A 13,444-nucleotide genomic window follows, 5' to 3' on the forward strand; every position below is an offset into this window, starting at 1 on the left:
CATCAGCAGCTCAGAAGATGGCAGAGCAATGGCCATCTTTGCTACCTATAATCCCCCACACAGCTCAAACTGTTCTGGGAAACAGTTCTGGGACTATGGGTAGGGAAGATGATCATTGCTCTGCCACGTATTTATAACGGGTGGTGCTACAGCACCAGTCGCATCGGCTCTGGAGGTGCTACAAAGTGCCACCCGACATGAATGCGATGCAGGAACAGCCTTTTAGGGATACTCCATGAAAGGTAAGTTTGTTTTCCCTCTGTGCTTGTAACTGCCATCCAGGCAGAGGCCTGGCATGAAAGGGCCTATAGTGTTACTAAATACAATGTGGGAAGGATAAAGCAGGGCATACCCTAGATGTTAATGCCTGTAATTTTGTGACCTGGAAGGAGCTGATCATTGTAAAACAATTCCACTTGGAGAGATGCATTCCATCAGTTTAGTCATGTGACTAACTTGATTCAGAAGCAATGAGTAGTTATTCAGTAAAATTTTCTGCATTAGGTACAAGGTGAGAGTATTTCCATCCTTTTAATTTTTAGAATGAGTTAAATTTTTTGGGAAATATAATTTTCAAAACTCAACAACATTGTACAAGCTGAATTACATAAAAAATGTAGAAATCCTGTATTTTAAGTAGCATGGAGTTTAATCCCCATCTATATGTTCTTGGTGGGATGTCCTCCAGTTCTATTGCTAATGTAGTCAAGATTGGACCTGTTAACAAACATTTCTACGACTAATTCCACCTGCATTGAATTCGCCCATCGTTATTGAATGAAGATCTACCTGGACCAATGCCTGAAGAGGGCGCATAAAATCAGTGAACCGGTGCGGACTCGAAAGGCCAACATGGCCTGTTTCCGCTCCATAAATGGTTATATGGTTATAAATGTGTGTCAGTCCCTCATTCAACCCTGTGATATAGAGGGTTGTGTTCCGGAGTCGGAGATTATTTCCTTTGGCCAAGATAACTCCTGAGTTTAAGCAAAACACTTGAAACTGCATATTGAGGTTAACCAAGAAAGGTAAAGTGAAATCAAATTTATTGCCATCTGATTGTACAAGTACAACTCGATGAAACAGCATTCTCCGGTCCTCAGTGCAAAAGATGAAGAGACACAACTAATGCCTGTTTCCACGCTGTAAACTGTTATATGGTTATATGTTGGAGGGTTATGGGCGGAGAGTGGGAGGGGGAGCTAGTGGAGTTGTTCAAGTGAACCAGCATGGACTCGTAGGGCCTATATGCCTGTTTCTGCGCTCTAAACTGTTATATGGTTATATGGTTACATATTAGATCAGAAACAATGGAAATTCACCAAGACAATGGTATCTTCAACGCAGTAATTTTTATAATTATCTATTAATAACATAATACCTTTTACTTAACTCTTACTTAACCCTACTATGTGCAAATGTATATGTGTGTGATTAAAAACCAAAATCAGTACAGTTCAGGGATAATTCTGAATTGATGATTTTAAAGTTCAGTTAGTTTTGTTTTGAAACTCCGATTCTTTACATTGTTGCTCAAAAGTAATTATGGAGTAGGTGTGAGGCATCAGACTTCACAACTCACTAGATTCTTGTAGTTTTCAGTGAATTCTTTCTTCATACGATTGATTTGCCCTTTTTGCATGGAGGTTACAGCACTTGTTCTTCTTCCACGATAATTTCACAAATCCAGACAAGGGTCAAATAAAGTGCCATGTAGAAATGGACACCGTAGAACTGCCCTCTTGTAATGGAGGATTTAGACTAGTTTATGAAAGAAGGGATGCAGTTGCATCAGAAAGCATTATCTAAATTTACACTATGGGACGCAGGGATGCATATGAATCAGTAGACATTATCCAACTTCCACCATGAGGTCAAGAGATGCAGTTGTCTTTTGTTGGTCACAGACTGTCAGGAGACCTTGAAGATAATTAAATCATTTGTTCAAAGAGATAAGATCTGAAGTAAACAACTTTTGGGTAATATAAGCCATGGTCCCACTGCTGAAGTTTGAGACTCTCCAAGAGGTGGAAACATCTCTCAGCAAGAAAAAGAACTTCAAGATTCCAAACCGACGTCCCAGTCCGGGGAGGTGGAGAAGCTGTTACCGGCGCTCAGACAACTTACTACAAGTGTGCAGTCGTCGCCTCACTTTGGCAGTTGGGACCAGTCCAGGCATTGATAAGTATAATTGTAAGGGCTTGCATATTGTAGTGTGAATTCAGCTTTAGATTTAGTAATAAAGACTTGTATAAACTGAACTGCTCTGTGTGTGTGTGTGTGTCTATTTTCTTTCGGTAGCTTGAACACTGTGACCAATCTAAAACGAACAAAGTGAGAGGTACAATTTTACCCAAGACAACTCTCTCTTAAAGAGATTATTGGAAGTGGTCTTATCTCTTTCGAAAGCCACTTATTCTCTGGTCTCCTTTGACCAGGAGTCACAAGTAACAGTACCTTTCTGGTTACTGTATCTTCAATCCTCTGTGACTTACAGGATGATCAAGCACCTTCTCTGGTCTCAAAATGTCTCTGTTTTCAGAAATATGTTCTCTCAAAATATCTTTAATCATTGCTGTCTTTGAAGTTTATTTCAAAGTGACTTCATACCTATATGCTAAAAGCGTATGACTTAATCTCTTCCAAAGGTTTTATGAGCCAATGCCTCCGATCTATCTGCTGACCAACCAGCAAATGGCTTCCTTGTATACATAGCTGCTATCTGACTTTATCTGACAATGTGGGTAAACAAGCAAAGAATCTTTTGTTTAATTAGATGTCCTCCTTGAGCAGCCCCATTGTCGAGATATTTCAATGAACAAATACTTCTAGTTTTATTGGTGTGTGTGTGTGTGTGTGTGTGTGTGTGTGTGTGTGTGTGTGTGTGTGTGTGTGTGTGTGTGTGTGTGTATTGAATTTTATGTTCTTTTCTTTGGCTTGGCTTCGCGGACGAAGATTTATGGAGGGGGTAAATGTCCACCTCAGCTGCAGGCTCGTTTGTGGCTGACAAGTCCAATGCGGGACAGGCAGACACGGTTGCAGGGGAAAATTGGTCGGTTGGAGTTGGGTGTTGGGTTTTTCCTCCTTTGTCTTTTGTCACTGAGGTGGGCTCTGCGGTCTTCTTCAAAGGAGGTTGCTGCCCGCCAAGCTGTGAGGCGCCAAGATGCACGGTTTGAGGCGATATCAGCCCACTAGCGGTGGTCAATGTGGCAGGCACCAAGAGATTTCTTTAGGCAGTCCTTGTACCTCTTCTTTGGTGCACCTCTGTCATGGTGGCCAGTGGAGAGCTCGCCATAGAACACGATCTTGGGAAGGCGATGGTCCTCCATTCTGGAGACATGACCCACCCAGCGCAGCTGTATCTTCAGCAGCGTGGACTCGATGCTGTCGGCCTCTGCCATCTCGAGTACTTCGATGTTAGGGATGAAGTCGCTCCAATGAATGTTGAGAATGGAGCGGAGACAACGCTGGTGGAAGCGATCTAGGAGCCGTAGGTGATGCCGGTAGAGAACCCATGATTCGGAGCCGAACAGGAGTGTGGGTATGACAGCGGCTCTGTATACGCTTATCTTTGTGAGGTTTTTCAGTTGGTTGTTTTTTCAGACTCTTGTGTAGTCTTCCAAAGGCGCTATTTGCCTTGGCGAGTCTGTTGTCTATCTCGTTGTCGATCCTTGCATCCGATGAAATGGTGCAGCCGAGATAGGTAAACTGGTTGACCGTTTTGAGTTTTGTGTGCCCGATGGAGATGTGGGGGGGCTGGTAGTCATGGTGGGGAGCTGGCTGATGGAGGACCTCAGCTTTCTTCAGGCTGACTTCCAGGCCAAACATTTTGGCAGTTTCCGCAAAACAGGACGTCAAGCGCTGAAGATTAATAACACAATTCTGTCACAACCAGACATAACACACATGCAGACAAATAATACATATGCAGGAGATATGTTCTATTGAAGTAAAAGACCCTTTATTTCAACAGAATGGTCACTTAGTCACTTTATAGGTGCCTAGTATGAGGTCTTGATCTTCATTTCCTCAGACAGATAGTATCTATGCTGACTCATGGCTTACATGATCCCTGCCCTCCTCTATGCTTCTGAGACATGGGTGATCTACTGTTGCTTTCACAACATTCTCCAAATACATTAGTTGAAAGAGTGGACTAATATCAAGATCCATTCCCATAACCATAACTTGCAGAACAGTGGTTGTTAGGTTATGGAGATTTCAATTCAATACATCATCTTCTTTGTTCTGCTGTCAAATGCCAAGGCTGGGGGTGCCATCAAAAACATTAAAAGACATCATGCAGTGCAATGAGCCCAATAAATTAAATTTTCAGCTTGTTTTGATTGATGTGAGGCACTAAATTCTGGAACCAGACCTGTGTAGGTGTTCTTCTTTGGCCTGGCTTCGCGGACGAAGATTTATGGAGGGGGTAAAAGTCCACGTCAGCTGCAGGCTCGTGTGTGGCTGACAAGTCCGATGCGGGACAGGCAGACACGGTTGCAGCGGCTGCAGGGGAAAATTGGTTGGTTGGGGTTGGGTGTTGGGTTTTTCCTCCTTTGTGTAGGTGTAAGGCACTACTTTTCACTGTCTGTACCCAATAATAGCCTTAAGGAAGACATGCACCAATGGGCACAAAGAACCATCGTGAGTTTTACTATAACTTTTCATTTATTATGAACTATTTCCAGAAGTACATGCTGGTCATGAGGACAAGACTCCCTTGGTGCATAGAATAATAATAGCCACAGGGCATATCAAAAACATGTTATCACAATCACCACCCCTTTCTCCATCCCCACTCCATCAGGAAGTATAAGATCTAGAGTTCAGGTCTAAATTCATCTTTTAATACTTCTGTTTAGCCAATAATTTTAAGATTGTTGCTCAAGAAATTGCGGTGGGATGTGGTCTAAATAGGTAGATACTGAGGTAAATCAGATGTCAATGAAGGTCTAGGAAGATGTCCAACTCAAGGTTAAAGAAACAAACGAGTCACTTCATTTTCTTTAAAAACAAACTTGCTGTTGATATGAAGTGTGCCAGAGGCATAGCTTACACAAGACTTCAGTAAGTGATTACTCACACTGCAGCAAAAAGAAAAATGCTGGAGGAACTCAGCAGGCCTCTGAGGTAAAGATATATAAACAAAATTTTGGGCCTGAGCCCTTCTTCATGGTGACACTGCAGCAGTGGTTAGAAGAGTCACTGAACAGTCTTTCCTGCAACTTGCTTGCAGCAAGATCTATTTAATTACTGAGGAGGGACAAATCCTATTTGTAGATTTGTTGACTTATCCAGTGACCACAGCAGCCAAATGTTTGGAATTGCCAACATTCTTTCCAGAGTATTCAAAGGAAACTTGAGTCTCAGGCTCCAAAATAACCTGTCTGGAGATAGTACCCAAAATACTCCTATAAAAGGCATGTTGACCACTTCAAAAGAAAGGCTGGAGTATAGAAACAGCTGCCTGATTAAAGGCTGGCCCAGGAAACATTTTGCCTTTTAAAGAAAGTAACAGTTTCAAATTAAGTTTTCCTATTGAAATATTAGAGCAATGGAAGAAGGAATTGTAAGACACTGGACTATTACTCCCATTCGCTACCAGCATAAGTTGGCAGGACGAGATCTCGCAGAATGCAAACTAGACCACTTGTTATTTGCCCTACCAGGCCCAGCAAGAAGAAATGGGATAGAGATTAAACGTTCTGTCAAAGAAGAAGCAAAGTCATTGGAAGCTGCAGAGGTTGTAAGGCCATTTCAAATCATATTGGATGTCGTACAGTTCCGTCCTGAAGACATCATCATTCAAGTGTTTGAAGGGTGGCTTCTCATCAGAGCCAAGCATGGGCGAAGAATGGATGAACATGGCTTTATTTCGAGGAGTTTTACAAGGCAGTATAAGCTTCCAGATGGTGTGCAGTCAAAAGATCTTTCTGCAATGTTATGTCACGATGGTATTTTGGTCGTGGAGACAAAGGCTTAATCTCTAAAGGATTATAATGTTTTAGAACCTGCTCATGTTGAATTATTTCATGTTTAACAAAAATCAAAATGCTTAGTAAGTATACCATTATAACAAGTAGAAATTGTGGTAAATTATGAGGTCGCATTTTAAAGCGAGAACGTCACAGTGATTCAAAACAACAAATACTTAATCTACGGCATAATTTGTAATGTTTTGATTGTGTTTTTATAAACCGTATCCCATGGAATTAATTCCAGAGTGCATCTCAAGTCTTCTTTGTAGCTATGATACAGGGAGACAATTTTTTGTACAGAGATAAGCATCTGGGTAGATGAAATGATTGATCTCTACTTTAAAAATACGGGTGATCTCAAATTATTAATAATGTATTTTACTGAATGATATCAGTGCAGTAAGTGGATGGAAGATGTTTATTGCTTTAAAAGCATTCTGTGGTTCTATGAATAGCATAATAATGTGGACAACTACTGAGTTTGTGCAGAATCTAATAGCAAAGGGTTACTGAAATACTAATTCTTAGCCTCTTTAATGCGCACGTGCAATTTCTGAATAATCTAAAACTCAAAACAAAAAGCAGGAACTACCAAGATATTATTCCAAATAAATCATAAATGTTCTCTGATGCTTTGCTTCAAAGTATAGTTTTCTCTGTGATCATTCTGTTATGTATAGGCTGGCAATCTCAACATATTAGAACTATTAATTATATTTAATTTATGTGTTAGGATGTTAAAAGTGCTTTGTTTTGCTTTTGATGGTGGTTGGGAGTGGGAGGAGGAACATAAGAGCACACTTCATAAATAAATTCGTCAGACCATTCTCCCATTGTTGACACTGTCATAAAACATCAGAGCAAAGGCAAAAAAGGGTTTCCATCCGTCACCTATCCAAAGTGCAAGTGGAGAACAGGTCACATTTTGGGGCCAGGATACTTATTTATATTGTGCCTTTCTCAAAGCAAAACTTATTTTTGAGTTCAGCAGGAAAACGAGCTCCTTTGCGCCTGGAAGAACAATAAGAATGGCAAGGTCTTGTTGCTTTGCAGTTGCTCCCTGTCACTGTGAAGGTATTTTTTTCCTCTATTGTGAAGGAAGGGGAGACAATGGCCAAAATTCTGCAGTGGGTTTGAAATTATATATGTGTAAGATTGATAGGTTTCCTTTCCTCAATGACCACAGTGAATCATTTGTATTTCTTTCAAGTCACTATTATCAGTACTAGATTTTTTTTTCAATTAGGTGGAAATGAACTCCCAAGTTGAGATTTATAACGTCCAGATTAAAAATTAATGATGCTGGAATACTACTCCAGTAAATTGACTGCCATACTATCATCTTCTGAAAGTGGGGGAATGCATTGAGACCAAGAGGACATGAGGAAAATCACAAGTAAGTTCTAAAATTACAACTGTACTACAGCCAAACATAATTTACAGCACTAATTATGCTGCACAGATATCATTTTCTTCTGCGAAATTCTAAAGAAATATTTTGGGCAAAGTAATCTTTAAAGTTGGGAGGTGGTTTTGGCAAGTGCTATTTAAAAGACAAATTTAACTTCCTAAACAATTGTTATTTTAATTAACTTGAGTTAGCATGTATAAAGACATATTGTTGATTTTAAGTGAGTTTCATAAACAGGGATCTGCCAATTGTACCACTAGATGGTGTTCTCGCACCAACCCTCTTTTCAATCTTCTTCAGCATGATGCTGAACCAAGCCATGAAAGACCCCAACAATGAAGACGCTGTTTACATCCGGTACCGCACGGATGGCAGTCTCTTCAATCTGAGGCGCCTGCAAGCTCACACCAAGACACAAGAGAAACTTGTCCGAGAACTACTCTTTGCAGATGATGCCGCTTTAGTTGCCCATTCAGAGCCAGCTCTTCAGCGCTTGACGTCCTGCTTTGCGGAAACTGCCAAAATGTTTGGCCTGGAAGTCAGCCTGAAGAAAACTGAGGTCCTCCATCAGCCAGCTCCCCACCATGACTACCAGCCCCCCCACATCTCCATCGGGCACACAAAACTCAAAACGGTCAACCAGTTTACCTATCTCGGCTGCACCATTTCATCGGATGCAAGGATCGACAATGAGATAGACAACAGACTCGCCAAGGCAAATAGTGCCTTTGGAAGACTACACAAAAGAGTCTGGAAAAACAACCAACTGAAAAACCTCACAAAGATAAGCGTATACAGAGCCGTTGTCATACCCACACTCCTGTTCGGCTCCGAATCATGGGTCCTCTACCGGCTCCACCTACGGCTCCTAGAACGCTTCCACCAGCGTTGTCTCCGCTCCATCCTCAACATCCATTGGAGCGCTTACACCCCTAACGTCGAAGTACTCGAGATGGCAGAGGTCGACAGCATCGAGTCCACGCTGCTGAAGATCCAGCTGTGCTGGATGGGTCACGTCTCCAGAATGGAGGACCATCGCCTTCCCAAGATCGTGTTATATGGCGAGCTCTCCACCGGCCACCGTGACAGAGGTGCACCAAAGAAAAGGTACAAGGACTGCCTAAAGAAATCTCTTGGTGCCTGCCACATTGACCACCGCCAGTGGGCTGATAACGCCTCAAACCGTGCATCTTGGCGCCTCACAGTTTGGCGGGCAGCAACCTCCTTTGAAGAAGACCGCAGAGCCCACCTCACTGACAAAAGGCAAAGGAGGAAAAACCCAACACCCAACCCCAACCAACCAATTTTCCCTTGCAACCGCTGCAATCGTGTCTGCCTGTCCCGCATCGGACTTGTCAGCCACAAACGAGCCTGCAGCTGACGTGGACTTTTTACCCCCCCTCCATAAATCTTCGTCCGCGAAGCCAAGCCAAAGAAAAAAAATGGTGCTCTCTACAGAGCTGGTCTGCACAAGATCAAAGGAAAGTCTCTTCCATTAGCCTCATTTACTTCTACCAATGTTTGTGAATCAACTGCAAGAGCATGGATATATACTTGGTTGTGTTATTTTATTAAAGTAACACTTTAATTTTCTCTTGTACCTTTTCAAAAGCTTGTTAATTAGATAATGTATGGGGTTGGTAGCTTAATTAGTTATAATTGGGCAGCATGGATTTCATTGGCTGGAAGGGCCTTTCAGTGTATAAAAATAATGATCAGTATCATTAAAAAAATTTTTTTAATTACAAAAGAAAAAATATAAACATAATATTAAATTGTAAAATTAATTCAGCTTCTCCAGCTGAAAGTTAGTTTTCTGCAAGTGCCTGCAGGTCACACAATGTGAGGCCAGTGAAAGTATACCTTCTGATATGAATGAGAGCAATTACTTGAAATTAAAGCACGAAACAAATCTTTCCTGCCCAACCACTCAGACAGTACAGAAGCCAGCCTGGTGGCCACCACATCTGTGCAATCTATACTTTCCATTTTTTTTCTTTTCAATTCCCATCAACTTCCCTTTCCCACCCCTGATCCTCCTGTTACCCACCTAACCAAAGGCAGTTTACAGTAATCAGTTAAACCACTAACTTTTGGCATATAGGAAGAAACCAGGAGAAATCACTCGTAATCACAGGGAGGACATGCAAATCTCCACCTATAGCACTGTTAGGATTGAACTGTGACCTCTGGAGGATAAGTGAGTACCTGAGTGCCACACTTAACAACATTGCCTTTCACATGAGCAATGGTTTTAATCTTGTCCTCTCATATAATTTCATCAACCATCTTTCAAATATACAACAACCCATCAAATTCTCAGTGGATAAAAAAATTCCAGGTCTTTGACCTAATTCTTTTACATTTAACCACTGTCATGGACTTTTTGGAACCATTTAGTTTGTGACTATCTTCCACTGCCCTAATCCCACTCTCCCCACCTCACTCATCCTTGATATTATTCCATTGCATCCTCCTCCTTTGTAAGGATAGGTATCTAAAACCACTGGAAAATTACAGCGGTTTGGAAGAGTGAAAAGGGACTGAATTGAAATAGATCCTCAAGGGTCTTGAAATGGTGGATGTGGAAAGGTTGCTTCCTCTTGTGAGAGAAACAAGAATGAGAGGAAACACTACTTAAAAATAAGGGTATTGATTTAAGATTGAGATGAAGCAAATTTAAATCTCTTTTCTTCCTCCCAATGCTGCCTGCCTTTTCCATACCTTGAAGAAGGGCTCAGGCCTGAAATGTTGGTAATATATCGGACACTGCATGACCTGCTGATTTGAGTTCCTGCAGCATTTCTGTCGTTTATTATAATCTCAACACCTGCAGACTTTTGTATTTCACTTGTAAGTTTTTGGAACTGTTTCTCAAAGGGTGGTGCAGCAAAGAGTCTTTGAACACTTTTAAAGCAGAGGGTGTGAGATATTTAAGGGGATAGCAGAGTTGAGATTACAATCAGATCAGAAGTAATCTGATGAAATTGCAGAGCAGGTTCAAAGAGTCTAAGTAACTCCTGCTCCTTCCTAATTCATACATTCTTGTGTCCCTATTTTTGTTCCCTGAAGGACCAGCATCACCATTGGAAGTGACAATATTCAAGTTTCCTTATTGATACATGTATGTATCAGCCATGATCATATTGAATGGCAGAGCAGGCTCGATGGGCCATTTTTGGTCTACTCCTGTTCCTACTTCCTATGTTCCTATGACCAAGTACTTTCAGAAGTTTAAAAGAAAGAGTGGTAATACAGGTATTAATAATTGTTACTACTCCATTTCCTTTATGATTAAGATCATAATAATTATATTAAATAAGAAAAAGAATATATATTGAACTATCACTGACCATTGTTCTCAAGAATTAATAGATAAATTCTATTAAAAACAACAACTGTTGCTTATCTTCAAAGCAACATGTAAAAAGTCATAGTCATTCATGACTGCACAAGTAAAAACATGAAAATTATAATTTTTAAGAGTTAATGAGTATGTAAAACTTAAAATTTTCAAAAAAAAGCACGTAACTTTGTTCATGAACAATGGGTTAAACGAATAAGGAACAATTTTAAAAAGAAAACATGGGTTAATGACCTTTCAATATCAGCATATCAATGGCTCAATAACCCACTGTAGCAGCAGAGAACCAAAGAGGCAGTCTTTTTAATTAGCGAGTGTATAGAAGAACAAAACTGCTGTGTTCCAATGAAGGATTTGTGCTAGCCTCCGATTTCCTACAAGGCCTGAACTGGGGAACAAAAGGTTCCTACTAATCCATGGCTCTGGTTTAATAATCGACAGGGTTTGTTAGGGCCATGCCCTTTTAATCTATTGACTCTATTTCATTGATGTGATTTTTTTTTTAAATTTGGAGTACATCCACTGGAGGAAGTTAAAACAGCAGTGTATTTAAGTTCATGATCATTTTTCCTTGTTCTCGAGTTTGACTTAATTTTTTCATTTCTTTTAGATTCTTTTGAAGTGGGAATTGATGTGAGTGTCTACAGTTTCGTAATTTATTTTCCAACTCCAACCAAGTCGACCACTGTAATGGGCAGTGACAAGTTCAGTAATGCATTTAATTAGATATTCTGCTGGCTCAACCTAAATCCCCAAGCAGGGAAAAGGGCACAGTAGTTGCTTGCACTGTAGATGTTCGAGTTTACCATCATCTGATTGTACATATACAACATGATGAAACAGCACCTCTCCATCTCCTAGTGCACACACGAAAAACACAATGCACAGTACATAATGATCATATAAATATATGGGATGATTTACATGGTTACAGGATACTGTTCATCAATCTCAAGAAGATGCTATTTTCAAGCTTGACAATCCTGATTTTGGTGCTCCTTCTTGATGGTAGTGGATTACAGATACTGTGTGCTGGATAGAAAGGATCTTCTATAATTAGATGAGCACTTATTCCTCTCCCCAGGTAAGGCTTACAGGATAAGATACACCTCCTCTTATGATGGTCTGACTTAAGATTTTTCAAAGTTACAATGGTATCATTCGCCACATGGTGGTGTTGGAGTGACTCATCACTATATTTTATGATTTAAAATTTTTTTTTGCGATAAAAGGTAATCGACATTTAATTATAAAATAGGCTTTGTTTTAGATCAATTTTCCCAGCTGTAGGTTGCAGTAAGTGTTCTGAGCACATTTAAGGTAGGCTAGGCTATGATGTTCAATAGGTGCAGTACTGTATTCTTTTCTGACTTGTCCACTTACAATGGGTCAATCGGAACACACCCCCATCGTAGGTCAAGGAGCACCTGTAAAGCTTTGTAGGATTCAATTTTAAATTTTAAATTTAAACATACAGCACAGTAACAGGCTATTTCGGCCCATGAGTCAGTGCCACCCAATTTACACCCTACGCCCCTGATATGTTTTGAAGGGTGGAAGGAAACTGGAGCCCCCAGAGAAAATCCACTCAGTCATGGGGAGAACATACAAACTCCCTACAGACAATGGGGGTTTCGCACCCCGATCCGGTCCCAGTAGCTGGTGCTGTTAAGGTATTGCGCTAACTGCTATGTCACTTGTGCTGCCCTAATCAAAAAGCCTAATGGAAAATCTGTCATAAAATCACATTTACTGAGTAAAAGATTGGATTGAGTTTGTGTTTTCTCTTGTATTCCTCCATGTAACCCAAGGATCACTAGTAAGCACAGCAGTTACTGTCCAGTCCTAACTGCTCTTGAGAAGGTAGTGTTGAACCACTATATTCAGTGGAGTAATGTTACACCTGTAGTGCTAATTGAGAAGGAGCTTCAGAACTTTGAACCAGCAATAATGACAGATTGGCAATTAGTTTCCAATCAGAATTTGAAGGAGATATATTCCTGATGCTGCTCTTTTGTCTTTATTGGAAGAGGTTTTATATTTTCAAGATTCAAAATTCCACAATTTGTCATGATCACAAAGCGTAGAAAAAGTTTTTCCTTTGTCCTGTAAATACAAATAAAGAGGCACCAACCATACAAAGTTCATAGAGGACATACATGACATCACATACAACCCTGAGATTTGTTTTCCTACGGACCAGCAGAATTTCTACTTATTGGTAGTGCAAAGAAAACCGGTACGAGAGAAAGATATGTATACAAAAGAGAAATTAAAACAAAGAAAGTATTATAAACAAACTGACTTCACTATGTAAACATACAGTGCCACTATCAAGAGAAGAGGAGCAAAAGGGAGTCCCTTCAGAAGGGAGCCTCCTGCACTCCTGTAACTTCTGTGGCCACAGCAGTGAATCCATGCTTAAGGTAGCCAAGTTCTCCTCCTTAGTCTTTTGTTCTTAACCACACCCCACCCCCTCCCCCCCAACCGATGCAATTAAGAAGCTGTCCATGCCCAATACTTTTCGGGACCCTGATCACTATTGACAGCCTCCCGATACCTGATTCCCACAAGCCAGTGGCCAGAGCCTGGGGCCTGGTGTGAGTCTTTTGGCTGCTGAGTCTGCTTTTGTGGTCTCCTATCATGTAGAGTCCTCTCCTTGTCTTCCCTTCTGAACAGGGGAGTGTG

At 40.8% G+C, this 13,444-nt stretch overlaps 1 protein-coding gene and 1 long non-coding RNA gene across 2 annotated transcripts in view; both read left to right on the plus strand.

Annotated features, from left to right (window-relative positions):
* LOC138757283 (uncharacterized) overlaps positions 1 to 13,115 on the plus strand; it is a 31,281-nt gene extending 18,166 nt beyond the window's left edge. Inside the window, exon 3 of the long non-coding RNA XR_011353480.1 lies at positions 11,367 to 13,115. This is a non-coding gene — a long non-coding RNA (uncharacterized lncRNA). The remainder of the gene's footprint in view (positions 1 to 11,366) is intronic.
* hspb3 (heat shock protein, alpha-crystallin-related, b3) lies at positions 5,415 to 6,611 on the plus strand. The gene has a single exon (XM_069924340.1). It carries the CDS (start codon positions 5,558 to 5,560, stop codon positions 5,984 to 5,986), a length of 429 nt encoding a protein of 142 aa, XP_069780441.1. The 5' UTR covers positions 5,415 to 5,557; the 3' UTR covers positions 5,987 to 6,611.
* Positions 13,116 to 13,444: the final 329 nt, after the last annotated feature.

The sequence above is a fragment of the Narcine bancroftii genome, chromosome 3 (assembly GCF_036971445.1).
Source record: "Narcine bancroftii isolate sNarBan1 chromosome 3, sNarBan1.hap1, whole genome shotgun sequence".
In the NCBI taxonomy this organism is placed as follows: domain Eukaryota; kingdom Metazoa; phylum Chordata; class Chondrichthyes; order Torpediniformes; family Narcinidae; genus Narcine; species Narcine bancroftii.